This window comes from Acomys minous (genome assembly GCF_964271855.1).
Source record: "Acomys minous genome assembly, chromosome: 13".
Taxonomy (NCBI): Eukaryota; Metazoa; Chordata; class Mammalia; order Rodentia; family Muridae; genus Acomys; species Acomys minous.
Window position 1 is genome coordinate 48,717,362 of NC_140495.1, and position 20,987 is coordinate 48,738,348.

The 20,987-nt window shown below is 46.8% G+C and overlaps 1 protein-coding gene across 3 annotated transcripts in view; it reads left to right on the top strand.

Annotated features, from left to right (window-relative positions):
- Positions 1-20,987, top strand: part of CGNL1 (cingulin like 1) — a 157,689-nt gene that overhangs the window by 110,784 nt on the left and 25,918 nt on the right. For all 3 annotated transcript variants that reach the window (XR_014773639.1, XM_084752913.1, XM_084752914.1), the window contains exons 9-12: positions 14,442-14,648; positions 15,399-15,503; positions 19,599-19,751; positions 20,617-20,787. Coding sequence is in view for 2 of the 3 variants with exons in the window: in XM_084752913.1 (XP_084609039.1) it covers positions 14,442-14,648; positions 15,399-15,503; positions 19,599-19,751; positions 20,617-20,787 (636 nt within the window). In the remaining variant the exon portion in view is untranslated. The remainder of the gene's footprint in view (positions 1-14,441; positions 14,649-15,398; positions 15,504-19,598; positions 19,752-20,616; positions 20,788-20,987) is intronic.

Here is a 20,987-nt window from a genome sequence, read left to right on the forward strand (position 1 = left end):
AGACTACCTCCACGGGCATGCTTGGGAGGCCTTAAGGCATAGATAAAGTTGCTACCTCAGGACTCAGCTTGAATTGCGTTTACACCATGACCAGATGTTATGTGGCAAAAGCAGATGCTTCTGCTTGGCCTATTTCTCCTCAAAGCCTCACTGTAACACAGTCATTGTCGTAGCTGGGACGGAGAGGGGTTGCCAGGCTTTTGGGTCCTCCATAGTAAGTCAGTTCAAGCGTACTTGTATGTCCTGTAACTTTTGTGTGGGGTAAGGGTCTATGAGTTTCATGAAGTGAGTTTTTTTTAAAAGATTACTCTCTCTCTCTCTCTCTCTCTCTCTCTCTCTCTCTCTCTCTCCTGCATGCCAGAAGATGGCATTGGATCACATTTATAGATGGTTGTGAGCCACCATGTGGTTGTTGGGAATTGAACTCAGGACCTCTGGAAAAGCAGGCAGTGCTTTTAATGGCTGAGCCTCTTTTCAGCCCCTCAAGCTTATTTGAATAAGGAACATCTCACCCACTGGCCTCAGAGATGGGCTAGGTTTCTGTATATGATGCCTCAAAGGGCTCTTCAAACAGTAGCTTACCTTCTGGGCTACTATGAGGGTCTGAGGTTAGTGCTGATGTTCAGTGTCTCCAGTGGGCAGTGATATGGCATGAGGTATCTCAGAAGACCCCTGGCAGAGGAGCCCAAGACAGAGGGCCATCACAGTCTGCCCCTCAAACCCCCCCATGCTTCATTGGCCCTGAGTGTTCTAGAGCTGACTAAGACAGACTGGACAAAGGGCCTCAAGCAACACAGTGGGGTATTTGCTTACTAAGCAGCCACCTCTGCCCCGGCGGCAGTGTTTTGGGTGCCTCCGGGAGCTATAACATAGAACATTTGAATCCCTTCTGAGAATAGACATTTCTCTCTGTTATATAGAGCAAGGGGGGCTAAGTTGGGGGGGGGAGGCTGGTTTCCTGCAGTTGGCTTGACAAGAGCAGGTCTCTGACAGTTGTGGGGTAATCATTGCTGTTTGCGTGGAATATGCTGCACAGCTGTCCATTGTCCCATCGTTAACACGGACTGCAGCCATCCTCACAGGACTCTCGGCAGGTGACGTCATTGCCACTTCAGAGCAGAGTTGGTGTCTGTACTAGCTGATTAGTACAGAGTCATGTGGCTCTGCTAAGTGGCAGAGGCCCTAGAAGCCTATGTTCTCCCTTGGTTATGTCCCTCCAGCTCTTGGGGATGAAGCTTGTAATGGACTTAAGTTTTATTCTCTCTCAGAAGGTCCTTGCATGACTCAAAAAGCCAGATTACCTTGCAGTAATAAATGGCCCCACATCTTAACGGAGAAACATTTTTGCTCTTGCCACATTTCCAGTGTGTGTTAAAGTGGATGGGGAGGGGCTCTTCTGCTCGTTAGCATTCCTGGGAGACCATGTGTCTGTGGCCTCTGCTGTTGTGGGAGGGAGTTCTGCACTAATGGGTGCTGTGGTGCATGCCCCTTCTCACTTCTTTATGTGTGAGTATATATGTGTGTGTATGTAGTTAAGAATATGGTATACATGTGTGTGTGTGTGTAGGTGCATACGTATGTATGTATGAAGTACAAGTATGGGGATACATGTATGTATGAGAAGTGTACGTGGGATGTGCATAGAGGTACATGTGTGAATGTGATTGTGTGTGTATGCGTGTATGTTGGGAGGATGCTGTGTGTGAGGATTGCTTGTGTGTGTGATTGCATGTGCACGGGTGTGGTCATACATGTGTGGATACAGATGTGTGGAGGCCGGTGGCCAACCTTGCACCCCTCAGGTGCTATCACTGTTTTCTATTTGAGGCTCACTGGCTTGGATCTTACCAGGTAGGTGGGGCTAGCTTGCCAGGGCGCCCCAGGGACCTTCCTGTCTCCATATTCCCAATGCTGGGATTATGGTTATAAGCACTCACATCACATCCAGAGTTAACATCTTTTTATTATGCCAGAATTAGATCAGGCTAAATATGTATCTTACATATTTCTCTTTTGGAGACAATATTGTAAATCTATTGTCATGGAAATTTCCAAAGTACATTGTTATTAAAAGTATAAGTGAGATTTTTGAGTCTTTTGAGCAATAACTCCTGTCACTTGTTTACCATCCTCTTGTAATTGCCAATATTCCTGGTTTATATCACGCATGCTGTTTTAGGTATGAAGATGTTTTCCATCATGTGTTTATGTAATGTCATCTCTATCCATTAGAGTAAAGTTGAATAGATTGACTATGACTTTTATTCATTTTTAAATTAGCATACAAGTCAGATATCATTCTGGCATTTTGAAAGAAAGTATGTTTTCGTGACTCACCTTTTCCTCATTTCCTCACTGCCCTGGTACTCCTAGCTCCCGGGTAACCTCCCTACCAGTCCCTTTCTAATGTTCCATGGGTCCTTTTGCCCATCCTGTCTTGTCTTTCTTCATTACCTATTAGCTTTTAAAACTTTATTATATTTGTTTATTATTTATTTGTGTGTGTGTGTGTGTGTGTGTGTGTGTGTGTGTGTGTGTGTGTGTACTTATGTGTATGAAAGTGCATATAAATGCAGGTGTCCTCAGAGGCCAGAAGATCCTCTGGAGCTAGAGTTACAGGTGGTTGTGAACCACCTGATGTGAGTGCTGGGAACAGAACTCATGTCCCGGGGAAGAGCTGAAAGTGTTCCTTAACCACTGACCCATCTGGCCAGCCTCTGGCTTCTTTTATTTTAACTGTGCTTAGGGGATCAAACTCAGGTCCTCATACCTGGACAACAAGCACTTCACCGGCTGAGCTGTTTCCTCAGGCCCACCTTTTATGTTCTAGGCTAATCTCACAGTCACTCCTGACTTCAAGAGGACAGGGCCAGGATTCTATATGTACCTGGAGGGCGGGAAAGAGCTGCAGATAGTAGTGGGATAACACATTCACTCGCGGGGTCTCTGGTCAGCATTCAAGGCTGCTTGTTTCTGGAAAGTGGTGCAGGGTGTGAGGGGCTGGGGGGTGGGGGGTGGGGGGAGACTGCCCTAGGAAGGACTTGTGGATTCTCTCCAGCGACCCTGTGTGCTTTGCTTGGACTCCGTCAGTCCACCTTTCTGCCCTTTCCAGCTCTTCTGAAAAGGAAGGTGGCATTTTGTTCCCCCATTGAGAAACAAAGAGAGAGGACAAGAATTATGCCTATAGTCTGGCTGGGAACAGTCGGTCCAAGGGGAAGAGGCCAGAGAGTCACCTGCCTCCTTCAAGGCCCTACCCAACAGGAAGTCTGTGATTCATGCTTTGTAGCATTGGGTGTGCACAGTAATTCCTTCCTGGACACTGTGGGTTGTTTACACAGCGACTAGTGATTTGACATTTGCCACTCTTATCTTTCATTTCTCTTGACCTGTGCATGGAATAGAATGCCATCTGTGTTTTTAAGGAAACCAAACTGTGACTCTGTAGCACTGAAACAGACAAAATTTCACAGTGAGCATTGGCCTAACCTGGGCCTGGAGAGTCTTGTTTCCCAGGCTGCTCAGTCAGAGCTGGCTGCTGCCCCCTGCAGGCTGGCTTGCAAGAAGTCCATAGGAGCTGCTTTCTCGGTTCTGTTTTAGGGAACAGCCACTTTAAATTAAAGGAGGAAATACGTAAAGGTCACTCTTGTTATGTGTGCTAAACCCCAGGGGTTGTAGGACTCAGCCTTCAAGCTTGGTCTAGCCTCGATTCTCAAGATGACTTCAGCTATTTCCTCTTTCCAGTCATAGCTTTGGAGGTAAAAAGACAATTTGGTAATTTTCTGAATTGTCATTTGCTGTAATTTGAGAGTGGTAAGAAGCCTTCATACAAAGGTGAGGCTATTGGGCTGAGAGTTCTTTTTTGTTTGTTTGAGACAGGGTTTCTCTGTGTAGCCTTGACTGTCCTGGACTCGCTTTGTAGACCAGGCTGGCCTCGAACTCACAGCGATCCGCCTGCCTCTGCCTCCCAAGTGCTGAGATTAAAGGCGTGTGCTACCACCACCCAGTGGGCTGAGAGTTCTTTATTTTATTTTATTTTTTTAAAATTTTATTTATTTAATTAATTTATTTATTTTAATTTTTTAATTTTTTATTTTTGGGTTGAGAGTTCTTGATGCAAGTATTTTAGTTTAGTGTTTTTTGGGGGTGGATGGTGACCTTGAACCCCTGATCATCTTACCTCCAACCTCCTGAGTGATGGGATCAAAGGCATACACCACTGTACCCAGTTTATGAAGTGCTGGGGAAGAGAGACCAGAGTTCATGCACGTTAGGCAAGCGCCCTACCAGCTGAGCTATATCCCCAGCTCTGCACTGAACACTTTAAAAGTCACATGATTTCTACCACTTTGAGTCAGTCCTCAGCATTTGTGGACATGTGGTAGCAACAGCAGCAGCATGGGAAGGTGGGAGCTATACTTTCCCAGGTAACAAGATCTGTGGGGGAAGGGAGACGTGTAAGGTCGTGGCTTTGAAGACCTGTGTGGTTCCAGGCTGAACCCTCAGTTTATTTTGGAGGGGGGGCACATCAGTACGGGGACACTGCACTCTTCAAAAAATCCTCTTCAACTTGTCCAGCATGGGCAGTGACAGCAAGCTTTGTGACCATCTGTAAGGTCCTGTGGTCTGTCAGTGACCAAGCTAATCTCAACCAGGAGTCTAACCCCTGTTTTGTTCTTAGCTTCCACCCTTAGCTTTTTCCTGGTGATGTGAGCTCAGGAGCATGGTGTTGTCTCTTCTGTAGGCAGCTCCTTGAAGTTAAGGGCAGGGGATGCTGGATTCTATAAACACATGTTTCATATGCTGGTCACAGCGTTAGCTTAGCCCGGCCCTCGTGGGGAGGGAGATGGTGTCTGATAAATACTGCGTAAGGCTCTTTTTATCCCACAAAACTGAGAGAACCCAGAGAAACTGGAGAACATTCAGAAAAGGTTTCTTTTTAAAGAGGTGATGTTAAAAAAAGAAAAAAAAAACTAAACTAAACTAAAGCTGGGAGCAGGAGAGAGCTCAGATGATAAAACACTTGGTCTGCAAGCATAGGGAGGGAGCTGAGTTGGAGCCTGCAGAGGCCACACTAAAAGAGTGGGCGTGGCTCCTTTTGCTTCTATTGAAATGCCTTTCACTCAGCACAGGTCCACCATTTTAACTAATTTAAAATGTATATTTCAGGCTTTTTATGTGCTTACAGTGAGAGAACCCAACGCCATACCACTAGCTTAATGCCAGGCCATCTCTCGCTCTCCGTGTCTTCTCTCCTCATCCTCTGTCAGCCAGCAGCCTTCTGTGTCTGTGAGGCTTTTCTCTTGCGGAAATTTCACATGAACAGAATCACATGTCTAGACACAAACTCCTGAGCGCATGACCTTTGAGGAAAATGACTATTTTTTTTTCTACTTGGTTGAGAGTTTTTAATGGAAGTTTTTCTAATTCTCATCTTGAGTATCTGAATGTGTTTAGTATGTGGTTTAAATGACAGCCTGTGTTGAGCTCACTCTGTGTATTGGGATGTGTGTGTGTGTGTGTGTATGCATGTGTGTGTGCATGTGTATGTGTGGGTGTGTATGTGTTTGCCTCATGAATATGTGCGCATCACATGCAGTTTCTGCAGAAGAGCACATCAGTTGGAACTGGTGCCATAGACAGCTGCAGGCCTCCATGTGTTCTGCGAAGCAAACCCTGACTCCTTGCAAGAGCAGCCAGAGCTTTTAACCACAGAGCCATCTCTCCAGCCCCAAATATTAAGATTTTATTATCATAGTTTTTGTCTGGTTCAGTGTCTGAATTACGGTCTCCTCTGAGAATGAATCTTGTGGTTTTTTTTTTTTTAACCCTGTGGAGCTGGCTCTATCCTTCCCCTTTGTATAGGTTCTGGATTTGAACTCAGCTTGTCAAGGCTTCCACCCACTGAGCCATCCTGCCAGCCCCAGGAGACCATTTCCATTTTTAATCTACATAATTGCTGAGTTACTATAGGGGGGAACCCTGGAATAATTAAGTAGGATAAAGAGGGGGCAGGAAATATCCTTTAGGTGGTTCTGGGTACAGGAAAATGACCACTTTGGCAACAAATACACAGAATGAAAATCTTTCTGGAAGGTTTGTCTGTTTTGCCCAAGATATGGGGGATTAGAAACAGGAAGGAGACAATGAGCTGGTGGCTTTATTCTACTTTAGTGTCAAGAAATTGCCTGCTGCTTTCTGCTCTAAGTATCTGTGGCAAGGACAGGACTCTGAGACCTAGCAGCAGGTAGAACTAACATGTGACCATGGCATGACGAGAGTGAAAGCCCTACAAATTCAAATTCAGCTTCATAGTTGCCTGATACCACCTTCAAGTTTCTTCAAGTTTGTTCCAGGGCCATAGACTATTAGAGCTGGCAGGGTCATAGAAACTAGCTGGACTGGCCTTGTGTGCTGCAGAGCAAGCGGATGTGAGTTCAAGACTCACCCTGAGTCATCATATGAAGACTGGCAGAATCTGGTCTAGAAGCCACATCTAACATAAGGAAACTTAAGAAGAGCCTCAGTCTTCTTGGCTTTCATTTGAAACATCTGGGACTCTGCAAGCATAAAGGACTTGACCAGGCGATCTCAAGCCATAGTGGGACCCACAGATCACCTGGCATGCAGGAGAGGCTATGAGATGGGGTGTCACCAGCTTGACCTGGCGTTTGTTAGAGACAGCATCCTCAGGCCCTGCTCTACATGTTGAGCCAGAATGGGCATTTATTGGGTGACTCCTGTACTCATCCGTGAGAACTCAAACCACCACAAACTAGAGATCTTAGGACAGCAAAATCCACAGAGACCTAGGAAAAGGGGTGGGGAAAGCCTTTGGGATAAAACAAGCTTTTGTTTTGTTTGGTTTTGTTTTGAGACAAGGTGTCTCTGTGTAGCCTTGGCTGTCCTAGAACTCACTCTGTAGCCCAGGCTGGCCTCAAACTCACAGAGATCCACCTGGCTCTGCCTCCTGAGTGCTAGAATTAAAAATGTGTACCATGATTGTCTGGCCTAAAACAAGCTGCTGCTGCTGCTGTTTCTTCTTCCTCCTCCTCCTCTTCTTCTTCTTTTTTAAAATTTTTTTGTTTTTGTTTTTTTTTCTTCTTCTCCTTCTCCTTCTCCTTCTCCTTCTCCTCCTCCTCCTCCTCCTCCTCTTCTTCCTCCTCCTCCTCCTCCTCCTCCTCCTCCTCCTCCTCCTCCTTCTTCTTCTTCTTCTTCTTCTTCTTCTTCTTCTACTATTGAATAGCTCACTGCCACTTGGTGGGGGCACTCCTATATCTGTGACTTCCTATATCTTATAGCGAGCAAGGGATTCATTATTGGCCCAGGCTGTCACTGGGCCAAGCAGAACAAGCATGCAGCTGTGCTGTGGAGATAGAGTGACTGTCCATGCGGTGAGCTGAGCTGGGGGCACACTGGGTAACTCAGCATAGCTCCTGTAGCCTCAACACAGCGGAGTGTGGAGTGGCCAGTGGCACGGAACTGACAAGCCAGCATTCTATCCCTTGGCCTCCTGGCCTCCATGCCTCAGCTGTTTGCCCTTGCTCAGCAGAAAAGGGGCACAGAAAGGAAACAAAAGCTGGCTGCGGAAGAGGCCTTGTTAATTAGTAAAGCCTGAGAGGTCTGTGTGTTGATTCTCACCGGGACAAGCCCGGAGGCCCTGTCTGCCTGTTGGCCACCAGGAGTAAGGCTGACCAAGGTGTCATACCTGAGCTCAGGAAGAAAGGGGCACGCAGCCCCCCTCAGTTAAGCAGCACACTCACGATGTAGCCACTGGGGTGCTGTGCTAGACTCTTGTGCTTGTCATAACTGAATGTGTCCACCTGTTTCAGGGGCCAGTGAGAAGATTCTGGAGTGCAGATTAACTTGTGTGGCACTTGCCAGCCACATTACTTGCAATGCATTGGTGGCATCAAACACAGACTGGGGTTTGGTCTTTCTGTGTCAGAGTAATTGCACACCTTCCCCAACTCTCCACCCCTCACCCCTGCCACCGCCTTTTAAATTAGTAACTAGAGCACGTGGCTGAGAATGAAGGATTCTAAAAGTAGTGTAAATTCAGCAGTTCAGCACATTAAAATATGTTGCTTGCTCCTTAGTCACCATTATTTTTACCAGGCTCACGTATTGGATAATGGGTCTAAGCTTTTAATGAATGAACCAGCCGGGAAACCTGACTCACTGTTTAAACCATACAGGCTCATGTCTATGTAGCACACAGTTGCCCTGGAAAGGTGAGGCAAAGAACCCCATTGTTTTTCCCAAGAAGTGTAGGTTTGGGGGCTGGAGAGATGGTTCAGAGGCTAAGAGTGGTTGCTGCTCTCCCAGAGGACCAGCGTTCTGTTCTTAGCTCTGACACTCATAAATGCTCGTGAATGTAGCTCAAAATTAGTGGCTCTCTCAACCTTCCTAATACTGCAACCTTTTAATACAGTTCCTCATGTTGTGGTGACCCCCCAACCATAAGATGATTTTTTTTTCTACTTTGCTACTTCATAAATGTAATATTTTGCCACTGTTGTGAATCGTGATGAAAATATCTGATATGCAGGATGTCTGGTCTGTGGTTATGGCTTGAAGTTCACGCTGGTAAACCACAGTGGATACCAAGTGGACTTCCTATCTTTGGGAAAACACATGTGGGGATAGTTGGACTGCTAATAACGACTGCGTCCGCTGGAGGAGCCAGGATTCCACTCAGCTAGATGTTTGCCGTGGTACGTGAGCCCCCAAGCTTCGCTCCATTACAGGTGAGGGCATGGAAGCTGTGGGAAGAGTAACCTGGAGCTGAGTCGGCCCTTCTCTCGAGTCCTCTTTCCACCTGTCAGGCTTTCCCCAAGCTAAGGTGGGACTGCCATTCTGCAGGTGCTTTATGCCCATGTGATCCAGCCTGGGCTACGTGCCCCTGTGCTGAGTGAGGAGGAAGAGGGGGCTTGGCACGGATCGTAAGGCTAGAGTTGAACCTTCCTTAGATACCAAACACACATGATCAGTAATATAAGAAGAGACGTGATGGGCTGGGGAGAGCATCCGCCGGGCAAGCACTTGGATGTGAGTTTGATCCACAGTACCAATGGGAAAAATCTGCGTGTGACGTCAGGTGCCTGGGTGATGGAGACAGGCAGATCTCTGGGGACTTGGCTGGCCAGCTACTCTAGCCTACTTGATGAGTTTCAGGGTAGCGTGAGACCTTGTCAGAGGTTAAGAGCATTGGCTGCTCTTCCAAAGGTCCTGAGTTCAGTTCCCAGCAACCACATGGTGGCTCACAAGCATCTACAATGAAATCTGGTGCCCTCTTCTGGCATGCAGGCACACATAACGGGCAGAATACTGTATAAATAATAAATAAATAAATAAATTTGGAAAGAGTGCCCAGGAATGACAACAAGGTTGATCCCTGGCTTCTGCATACACACACACACACACACACACACACGTGCACTTGCGTTTTCCATATCCCACCCCAAAATGCCATGGCACAGAGTGAAAATGCTACAGCGAGAAAGGGGAATCCTGAGCCTGAAGTGCTATTGTCCACCGCCCCTGACTGGGCTTTCTTTTCTCACTCCACAATGGGCTTCTCTATCTAAGTTGGTTGGTATAAACCCTGGGGAACACTCATGCAGTTGCAGGGTGCGGGGCTGCCTGTGCCGAGCCATTGGTGAGAAAGAATCGCTTCACAGGTAAACCAGTGTGAGAGAGCTGCTACGCGTTGTTTGTACAGCTGTTGCTGGGCTCCGGCTCAGCTCCCCTATCTCTTATGGAGCAGAAAGGCCTGTGAACTGCCTGGGGACAGGTTTCCAGAGCTGAAGGAGGCAAGTACATGCCCGATTGTCCTCCAGGTGCCAAAACCATTTTGCACATTTTTTTTTTTTAAATGTGAATCCATGTTGAATTTCTGTGGCTCAGAATTCAAATGTCAAAAGAGCATTTGCAGTGGATGAGCTGGCCTCCACGTTTCTTGCAGCCCCACTTCCCATCCTCACGGTCAGTAGAGACCAACAGTTCAGAGTTAAGCCAAGTAAACAGGTAGCCACTTCATCCACAGAAAGGCCCAGCCAACTATCCTGACCCTTTTTTTGTTCCTCTCTCTCACTCCATCATTCTCCAGCTGCATAGCACCCTGGAACTGAGAAAGTACCGAGTGACGTTTAGTATGTCTGCAGGTTTTTGTGGTAGAGCACCTCATTTTTTTTTTTTTTTGTCCAACTTTGTAGCCCTGGCTGACCTGGAACTCACTATATAGACCAGGATGGCCTTGAACTTACAGAGATTAGAGGTGCACACCACCATCCCTGGCCCTTAGCCTCATTGCTGTACCACTTTGCATGTGTGTAGGCAGTGGTCCTAAGAGAGAAGTTGCTGTGCAAAAGGAATGTCTCCTGTAACTTCAGGAGCTACCAACACGTTGCCTTCTAGTTTTTAAACCCCACCTGCCATGTTTTCTGACTCTTCCACACACTGTTACCAATGCTACCAAAATTTTTGACCTTGCCTGACTCTTAATGCAGCATTTAGTCATGGCCCAGGCTTGGGAAACAACAGTAGAATAAAAGCCTATTTGCTTTGTGGTCGTGGTAAAGCATAGGGATTTCAAGTTGCTGGAGTGGCAGGGAATTGGAGTTGATTTTTGTTAACTGTGACTGCCAAGGTGAGTGAAAGGTAAACAGAGCCCTGTGAGTCAGAAGCACGTGTCTTCGGTGTTCTTTCTGATGATACGGTCTCTCTAAGCTTGCTGCGACATCTGGGACATAAGATCAGCGAGTCGTGGAAATAGCCCCAGCACTATAAATGTGGCTCCTATGTCTGCGCAGTGGCCTTCTGGGTGGGTAGAGCTGTGCCAGCCCCAACATCTCTGCCATGTGAACCAGACCAGGACATCACTAGGAATCTGGAATCGGGCCATTTGAGAGCTGGGAGGCCTTGCATAGCTTTTCTATAGCAGGCAACTTTCTTTGCTTGGACCTCTCTTAGGACTTTTCATGTGGCTCTTGCCTTGAACAGAAGGGTGTGGACGTTATTTGTTCTTAGATGCCAAGGCTGTTGTTGAATTAGGTATGGCTCCAGGAAAGGGGAAGTTTGTTTTATGGTCTTTTTATAAAATAGTGAGCCGGGGGGTGGGGTGGAGGTGGGGCCAGGGGTTTCTGGACAGATTTACCAACAAAGGCTTATGTTAAATGTTAAGCTATTTGTAAACACAATGTGGCTTACCACACTGTGAACACAGAGAAAGCAAATTAGCACTTCGTAAATAATCAAAAGAGCACTAAGTGTTGGGATATACACATGCTGGCCTAGAGCCAAGCAAGGCCTGTGCCATTGTGCAGCTCAGGCTGGGGTGACCATGCCAGCTTGGAAGTTATAGGCTAAGTGTCCTTCTCTAGCAAGTCAGGCTGAGTTAGGCCCAAAGCAAGGTTAAATTAGGTGTGGTTTTCAGCATCCTTCCTTTTCCTGAGAAGAGTGAGAGCCTGCTAGCCACATATGTAAGTGTTCTTTCTTTTACTGAAAGGTTTGGGGTAGGCATCAGGGATCCCCTTTCTCCCACTAACACTTCTGCTACCCTCTGTCCCTTGGAGAAGAGATGGCTCAGAAGTTCAGCACACTTGCTGTTTTGCAGAGGACCAGCTTTGGCTCTCAGCACCCACGTGGAGGAGCACAGCCACCTGTAACTCAAGGAGATTCAACGCCCTCTTCTGGCCTCTTCAAGTATTGCATATGTGTGGTACACAGACAGCAAACACTTGTGCACATTAAATAAAAATAAATCTTTAAAAACAACGAGGCTGAGATCAGCACTTGGGAGGCAGAGACAGGTGGATCTCTCTGAATTCAAGGCCAGCCTGGTCTACAGAGTGAGTGAGTTCCAGGACAGCCAGGGCTATACAGAGAAACCCTGTCTCAAAAAACAAAAAACAAAAACAAAAACAAAACAAAACAAAAAACAAAGCAAAACAAAAAACCAAAACCCAAGCCAAACCAAAACAACAACAACAGAAACAACTAGGCCTGTGCTCAGGGCTAAACAAACTATCTTTGCCCATCATCCCCTCTCCTGCCCTTTAGGACTTCCCCTGTGGGGGCTAATCAATCTAAAAAACAAAAAGAAGAAAGAAAAGGAAAGAAAGCTACATCAATCTAGAATTCACATAATACATAACTTCACAATTTATAGTGTATTTACAGGGTTGTGTGGTCACTATAGTAGTCAGCACTAGAACGTTTTCATCATGTCTCATATGGAAATGCATGCCCATTAGCAGACCCTCCCGCCTCTTCCCATATCCCTTCCTCTAGCCCTGGCCAACCATTAAGCTAGTTTCTATATCTTAAATTCTACACTTTTCCTTCAACATTAATATAGCATTTTTTAGGACATGCCTCTTTCACTTAGCATCATATTTTCTGTTGTATTTTATTTCCTTTTCATGGGCAGAACATACATGGTTCATTGTATGGATGTAGCACATTTTATTTGCCCATTCATTCATTGATGAGAATATGTTGTTTCCACTTTTAGGATGCTATGAATAATACCTTGAACATGTATATACATAATTTTATGTAAGTGGAAGTTTTTATTTTTATTAGGTATGTAGATAAGAATGAAGTTGCTGGTTATAGGGAAACTTGGTTGAACATTGCTTTGAAGAGCTGACAACTTTCCTGTGTGGCTACACGATTTTCTGTTTTCTCAGCAATGTATGAGGGTTTTAGTTCTCTGTATCTTTTCTAGCACTAAGCACGTGGGAATAGTGGCTTTAATTTTCCTTCCCTGGAAACAATAACATTAGCAGTTTTTTGTGTGCTCATTTCTCTGTCTTCATTGGAGACAAATCTATTCCTATCCTTTGCCCTCATCAAGAGTGGATGACTTGCTGGGCAGCAAGGTGCACGCCTTGAATTTTAGCACCTGGAAGGCAGAGGCAGATGGGTCTCTATGAGTTCGAGGCCAGTCTGGTCTACATAGTGAGTTCCAGGACACCCAGAACTATTTGAGAGACTTTTTGTTTCATTTTGTTTTTGTTTTTAAGGTGGTTTATCTTTTTATTATGAAGGTGAAGGATTCCTTATTTTATTATGAACTGATTTGTAAATATTTCCTGGTTCTGTGGGCCATCTCGTTATCCTGATGGTAGTCCCAGCATTGTCAAAATTTGTTACTTCTCTCACAGTTAATTACAGGCTCCCAACCACCTCCAGAGGGATATAATACCCTCTTCTAGATGCCTTGGGTGCTTTACACACATCGTGCACATAATATATGCGGGCATACACTCACTCACACACTCAGAAGCCTGTCTGTTCTTTTGTCATCTGTGCTTTTGCTTTTGTGATTGAGGGACCTTTGGATCAACCGAGATCACAGACATGCACTCCTGTGTCTTCTCAGAGTTTTAGTAGTTTTAAGTTCTAGAATTCAGGTCTATGATTCCTTTTGTGAAAGGATCCTGTCTTCATTCATTTGTTTGGTTGTTTTGTTTGTGACTAGGCCCAGGCTCGCCTCAAATTCATTATGTAGCTGAGGATGGTCTTGACCTCCTCTTCCTCCTGCTGGTACCACCTTCGTGCTGGAGAATGCCACCACACCCAGTGTATGTGATGCTAGGGGTTATACGCAGGGCTTCATGGATGCTAGGCAAGCATTTTACTAATGGAGCTGCTATGCCCCCAGTCTCCCCAGTTCTCCATCTTTAAGGTGGGATGAAACTAGCTCCTAGGGTCCTTATAAGGTGGAGAGCACGACTACATAGCACTACCCTAGCCCACACCTTATTTAAGAGCAGGTGACAGGCAGCAAGTGGCCTTCCGGTTGTCATTCACCCTATCTCCTTCCTCTGATATTTAGCTTTATTATTGTTATTTTAATACTGGGTGCTGACTCCCTCAGCTGGGTGGTGGTAGCACATGGCTTTAATTCTAGCACTTAGGAGGCAGAGGCAGAGGCAGGAGGATCTCTCTGAGTTCAAGGCCAGGCTGGTCTACAAATCTAGTTCCAGGGCAGCCAATGCTCTGTTACACAGTGAAAAATGTCTTTTAGAGAAAAGAATAAGGAGGAGAAGGAATACTTCTTCTTCTTCTTCTTCTTCTTCTTCTTCTTCTTCTTCTTCTTCTTCTTCTTCTTCTTCTTTTCCTTCTTCTTCTCCTTCTACTACTACTAAATAATTGAGTCCCATAAACATGCTAGGCAAGTCTACTGCCATAAAACTACATCTCCAGCTTTTAAAAAAATCTTTAGTTTCCCCAAGTTGCCTAGGCTAGCCTCAAACTCATCAAGTATTCCAGGCTGGCCCAGACTTTCAATCATCCTGCCTTATTCTCCTATTGCTGGGATGGCGTACATTTGCCAGGAGGTTCCAGCTGCAGTATACTTTCCGGAAGCCAGCTTCCTTCATGAGTTAGGGACCACCTATAAACACTTGTGCCTTTGTTCTCTCTGTTCTTAGAATGTTGAGGTCCTGGCCAGCCGGAGCCGCTCGTCGGAGCAGAGCCAAGCAGAGGCCGACGTGCGTGAGAGAGTTCTGAAGGAGGAGAACGAGAGGCTGAAGGGAAGAGCTGCGGAGCTGGAGCGCAGGGTGGCCCAGCTGCAGAGGCAGATCGAGGACGTGAGAGGTGATGAGGCCCAAGCAAAGGAGACGCTCCACAAGTGTGAGGTGAGGCTCCCTGTGCCTCGCATAGGGTTTGGCAGCTTGCAGCCCCCTCTCCTGAAAGTGACTTCAGAGGTGGGGAAGGGACTGTCGGGATTTATTTAAGATGCCACTGCAAGCATCCTTAGGAGTGGCAGGAACAGGAAGCCTGTGAGCAGGGAGGGATGATGAAGCCCGGGTGAGAAACACAGGCCTGGGTAGCACAGTGAGGCAAGCATCAGAGACATGCTCATCTTTCTGAGGGTCCATGAGGGGGAATCTTCAAACACCTGCAGAGGCCGTCTTCACACTGCCATTAGGCTGGGTCCCTAAAGACCTTGTTTCTTTAACACATAGCTGATATTTTTGGAGATTTTAGCAAACCAGTTATCTGGTGTGCCAGAGCTTTAGAAGTAGAAAGCAGTTAGGGAAAAAGGTGGTAAGAAACAGCAGATCACCTGCACACCTTCTACAGCAATACCTTGCCCCACGCTAGCCCACCTGCAGTTTATGAATAGCTAGGGGTAAAGCTTGGGAAATTTGTATTAAAGTAAAAAAAAAACAAAAAAAAACAAAAAAAACCAAAACACCAAAATCCCCCAAACCCACCAAGGTAATCCAGAAGGTCACCTGTGGATGAAAGCGGGACCCCAGAGGGGCATGCACCCGAGAACCTGTGACAGGCAGTCTACTATCATGGCCATCTTTTGTCCGTGACACAGAAGGCATCAGAGCACATCAGAATGTCCTTGTGTCTTTAAACCTGTTTTACTGTAGAGTGAAGTGCAGCAGCTAGAGGAAGCCCTTGTGCATGCCAGAGAGGAAGAACAGGAAGCTACGTGTGCCAGAAGGGCGCTGGAGGAGGAGCTGGAGCAAGCTCGGGTAAGCCCTCAGCATCCTCCTTCCTCATTTGTGTGGGTAGATACGGCCACTGGGCCTGTCCTCCCAGGGACTGCCTTTCACCTGTGTAGCCACCCTGGGCTTCAGACTATCCATCTAGACCGGTGACGTGGAAGTAGGGGACAGTTGGTAACATCTGGAGCAGTTTTAATTGTCACGGTGGCAAGGTACTGCGGACCTCTGGTGAGCGGAGGCTAGGACTGCTGTGAGAATCCTAGAAAACACAGGCGGACCCTACAACCAAGAGCTTTCTGGCCTAGGACACTGTGCCAGCACAGAGAAGCCCTTGATGTGAAAATTCTCAACAGTTTTGCAGAGATAAAATAAAAATTGTATGTGGAGGCAGGCAGGTCCTGGCCCCAAGGCCGCATGGGGCCTCTCTGCAGAAGCCAATTTCCCTTCTCCTCTGGGCAAACACACTCCATACTGTGCGGTCTTTCAAGGCAGCTATTAAAAGGAACAGGAAGAAGTCATTTCCTTGAGACCAGATAGTTATCTCCCTTCAAAACCAGAAGGTTCATAGAAAATGAGATTTCCCCATTTGGATGGCAGGAAGATTATTTGAAGCCATCTGTAGTCAAAGCCAGATCTAAAGCCATAAATTGACTTCTGTACAGCAGCCTCAGTGTGATCCAGGTGTGTCCTCTTCCTATGCCCAACTCTTAGGTTTTAAAATGCCACCCAAATATCTGTGGGGTGAGTTTTGGGGAAGGTGAGGGCTGAAGGGCTCAACAGCTCAAGTAGGCTGTTGAAATTTCACAGTGGGGACCCCACTGGTCTGCAGGGTCAGGAAATGAGTCCAATTTGGAGCTGTGGTTCAGAGCTCTAAGTGCACAATGTTAATTCTTTCAAGTTATCTCCTGTGGTGTTGAGTGGGATTTCACACTCAGACTCCAGGCTTTTACTAGGGTGCTAGGGACCTGAGTTCAAGCCCTCTTGCTTGTGCAGCAAGTGAGCCAGCTCCCCAGGCCCCCTTTGCAGCTTTAAGCCTCTGGGGCCCGTGTTGAGTGAGGTACTTTGTAGCTACAGAGATGATGTTTCTGAGGCCAACAATACATGCCCACTGACTAATAGTGGTACCAAGTTTGCACACGTGAGGTGGGGATGGGGAGCCACCAGGTAAGTGATTCTAAGACCCAGAGTTGGTGGGTGTACAATGGCGCCCTTGAGTTTGGGAACCATTACCTGTTACTGGGTGCAGAGCCTTTGACTATAGGACTAAGGTCTGTAACCAAAGTTCACTGAGCCCCCCCAGGGATAACAGACAGGAGGGAGGTGGCTTCTGAGAGCCCTCGGAGCACAGTAACTATGGACCAGCCATTGGAAGCAACAAAGCCTTCGCCTTCTGCTGTCTCAGTACACAAAAGCCCACAGGGAGGCGGGGGATGGGGGTGGGGATAAGCATCGAGAGCCTTCTTTTAAGGATTAAAAAGAATTATTAAAAAAAAAATCATACCTATCTGACTACCTTTTATGTCAGAGTCAATAAACATCAGTGGGTGGCCCTTACATAGAATTCACATTCTAGCCCTTTGTAGTAGAGTCACAGTTTTTTGAACAGATTGGAATCCGTAAACTTGAATTTGAGAGTTATCCCAGATAATCTTAAAATGTCCCACAATTTAGAAATGCCACCCAGAAAAATGTTCTGTGCCCTCAGTTATCTTAGAAACATGTTCTAGAGTCCGAGGGTGTAGCTTAGGGGATAGAAACTTGCTTATCATGCACAGAAGCCTGGATTTGATCCCCAGAAGAAACATCCACATACAGGAGGGAGGGAGGGAGGGAGAGAGAGAGAGAGAGACAGAGAGAGAGAGAGAGAGAGAGAGAGAGAGAGAGAGAGAGAGAGAGAGATTTTCTAAAAGTTACAGCTATAAAAACATGTTTTAAGTACCTAAAAAGGAGCAAACTTGGGACCTTTGGAAGGTATGTATGTGTGCATGCCCATTTGGTCCCAGGGTCACACCATCACGGAAGATCAAGAGTTGACTTATGTGCACAGGACTACACAGGCATCTGTGGAAGCCAGCTGTTAACATAGTGATATCATCTTTCATTGCTTTCCACCTCTTTGTTGTTTTGTTTTGTTTTTTCTAGACAGGGTTTCTCTTTGTGGCCTTGGCTGTCTTGGACTCACTTTGTAGACCAGGCTGTCCTGGAACACACAGCGATCCGCCTGCCTCTGCCTCCCAACTGCTGGGATTAAAGGCGTGCGCCACCGCACATTCACATTTTTGAGATCTAGTTCTTTAGAGTCGTCCCATTCCTACTCCCCCCCACCCCCCTCCCCACACAATGGAATCAACCTCACTGGGTGGTGACAACTCCTCCTCCCTCTTCTTCCTCCCAACACCAGAAAATAAACTCCAAACAGAAATCCCAGGGGTTGATCCTGCTTTTGGTGTGCACCCAACTATAGCTGTAGCAGGCTGATTGCTCCCACACTGGCCTTCTGTTTTAGTTAGGGTTTTATTGCTGTGTAGAGACACCATGGCCATGGAAGTGCTTATAAAGGAAAACATAATTAGGGCTGGCTTACAGCTGTAGAGGTTTAGTCCACTCTCATCATGGTGAGAGACATGGCAACGTGCAGGCAGACACGGTGCTGGAGGAGCCAAGAGTTTGACATCTTGATCTGCAGGCAGCAGCAGGAGACTATGTGCCACACTGGCCAGAGCTTGGGCATAGGAGACCTCAAAGCCTGCGCCCACAGCAACACACACCCTCCAGCAAGGCCACGCCTCCTAATAGTTACACTCCCTATGAGTCAAGAATTCAAACACATGGGTCCAAGGGGGGGGTGGGGGGAGCAAACCTGTTCAAACCTTCTGAGTATCTTTCTTTGCTCTTTCCCCCAACAGCTTTTGTTGACCTTGCTTCCCTGTAGAGGTGAACTTTAACAGCCTGGCAATATTTGCTGCTTCCCAACTCTCTCTCTCCTCTCTCTCTCTCTCTCTCTCTCTTTCTCTCTCTCTCTCTCTCTCTCTCTCTCACACACACACACACACACACACACACACACACACACACACACACACACACATCAGAGTTCAGGAAACCCCAGGAGGTTTTAATTCCCATGCTGTATGCTCAGCAAGCATACCTATAGTACTCTGTATATAGTACTCTATATATTTTCCCAGGAGAGCCTGAGATGACTTAGGAGTAGCTTCAAGATACATGAGTAGCTGGGCGTGGGCATGGTGGTGCATGCCTTTTGTCCCAGCCCTCAGAGGCAGAGGTAGGTGGATTTCTGAGTTCAAAGCCAGCCTGGTCTACAGAGTGAGTTCCAGGACAGCCAGGGCTACTGAGAAACCATGTCTTGAAAAACTAAATATAATAATAATAATAATAATAATAATAATAATAATAATAATAATAATAATAATAATAATAATAATAATAAAAAAAACTAAATATAATAATAATAATAATAATGATGATGATGATGATGATGTAACACAAGTTACTGCATGTGATGTCAGATTATAAACTGTTAAGCACTGTCCAAACCATTGTTCTATGCAGCCTCTTACAAGGACACAAGACTAGGCAGGCCTGAACAGTTCATGTGCTGGGTGGTGGTGGTGCACTCCTTTAATCCCTGCACTCAGGAGGCAGAGGCAGGCAGATCTCTGTGAGTTCTAGGACAGCCTTGGCTATACAGATGAACTCCGTTTCAACAAACCAAAAATAAACAAATAAATGAATGAATTAGGCTGGAGATTGAGTTCGGCTGGTAGGGTGCTTGTTGAGTTCATTTAGGTTGGTCTACAATATCATTGTTTTATTTTCAGAACAAACATTTGGGCATAGGAGTCCAGCCAACACACCACCAGCCACTGTGGCTGCTTGGTGTACCATACTCCCATAATGCATCTTTCCACCTCTGCTCCTATGGAGGCTGCTGGTGAAGTCAGTTTGCCTTTTTGGTTCCTGATTCCCTTGACTCTTTCCCCTTTCATAGAGGTGGTGGGTTTCATTGCTCTTGTGGAATGGCTGTAAAATTCCCCTTGCTGTCTGTGGCAGAGGGCGACTAGATGAGTGACACTGCTGTATTTCTCCTGCTCTCTGCAGAGAGAGCTGAGCCAGACCTCCCAGGAGCAGAAGCAGCTATTAGAGAGACTCCGGGATGAGGCTGAGCAGAAGGAGCAGCTGAGAAAGTTGAAGAACGAGATGGAGAGTGAGCGATGGCACCTGGACAAGAACATTGAGAAGCTGCAGAAGGAGGTGAGGGGGCAGGAGGCAGGAGCAGGTGGGCCTGGGAGAGCCCAGCACCTTCTCCCACAGTTCCCGGCAAGCACAGATGCACCCGGACATTGCAGATCCCTTGCGGTCATTCTTTGGACTTGTTGAAAGTTCCAAATGGGAGAAACTTATCTAAAAAGTAAACACCAAAGCTCTCAGGGCTCTGGGCGCCTGGTTTACTTGCTAACGATAAACAGAGGTGGCCTGGTGTGGGCACATCTGACAAATATTCCTTGAACTGGAGTTTAGGCCTCTGGGCAGAAGTCTGTATAATCATGTCTTTGACATATCCAGGCGTGGCAAAGGCAGTTTCAAAACCCCAAAACTTCTGTCCCTCAGCTCACCTCTGCCCCAGGGCACTCATAGGGAAAGGCACACACTGCCGGCACCCCCTGCCTTCTAAAAGTGCACACAGGAGGCTGCCACTTTTCTGATACCTACCTACCCTGTGCCAGGCATTTTGCTAGGGACTTCTTTAGTTCTAACTAGAATTCCACCTGGGTATTGTCTTAACTCTGGCACTTTCTCTGGAAGGTAAATATGACTTCAGTGTTTCCAAAAAGGACAGTGCTGAGGCCCTTAGGTGGCTAAGGATAAGCCCCAATCATACACTGGTTAGTGAAAAAGCAAAGTTCTGACCTCAGGACTGTGTGTGTCCAGCCCTTCTTCGTTTATGCCTCCATGTTGTCCCCAAGGCAGGGCTAGCCAGACCTGGCAGCCCAGGGACTGGTGCTTGGCAGCCTCAGAAGAGGCTTCAAAGGTAGTGATCAGAGGTGACGCTGTACTTGTTGGAATGGTCTCCAGTTGGAGTGTGGCAGGGCCAGCTCACAGCATGCCACTTCTCTAGATGGCGGACATTGCCGAGGCCTCCCGCACGTCCTCGCTGGAGCTGCAGAAGCAGCTGGCTGAGTATAAGGAGAAGAACCGCCGGGAGCTTGCCGAAATGCAGACACAACTGAAAGAGAAAAGCCTGGAGGCGGAAAAGGCCCGATTGGCAGCTGCGAAAATGCAAGATGAGGTAAAGTCTGCAGGGCAACCTGCTCTCCTTTGTTGCCTAGGAGAGTATGCGTCAGCTTGCTTTGGAAGGCTTCTGGTGAGGGGGCACGGTGCGGGGGATGCTTAGGGAGGCTTTGGGGCTTGCTTATTACTCCAGTCTCTGGTGATTATATGCACGTGGCATCCTAAGACACAAAACTCCCACACACAGAGGTGAAATGG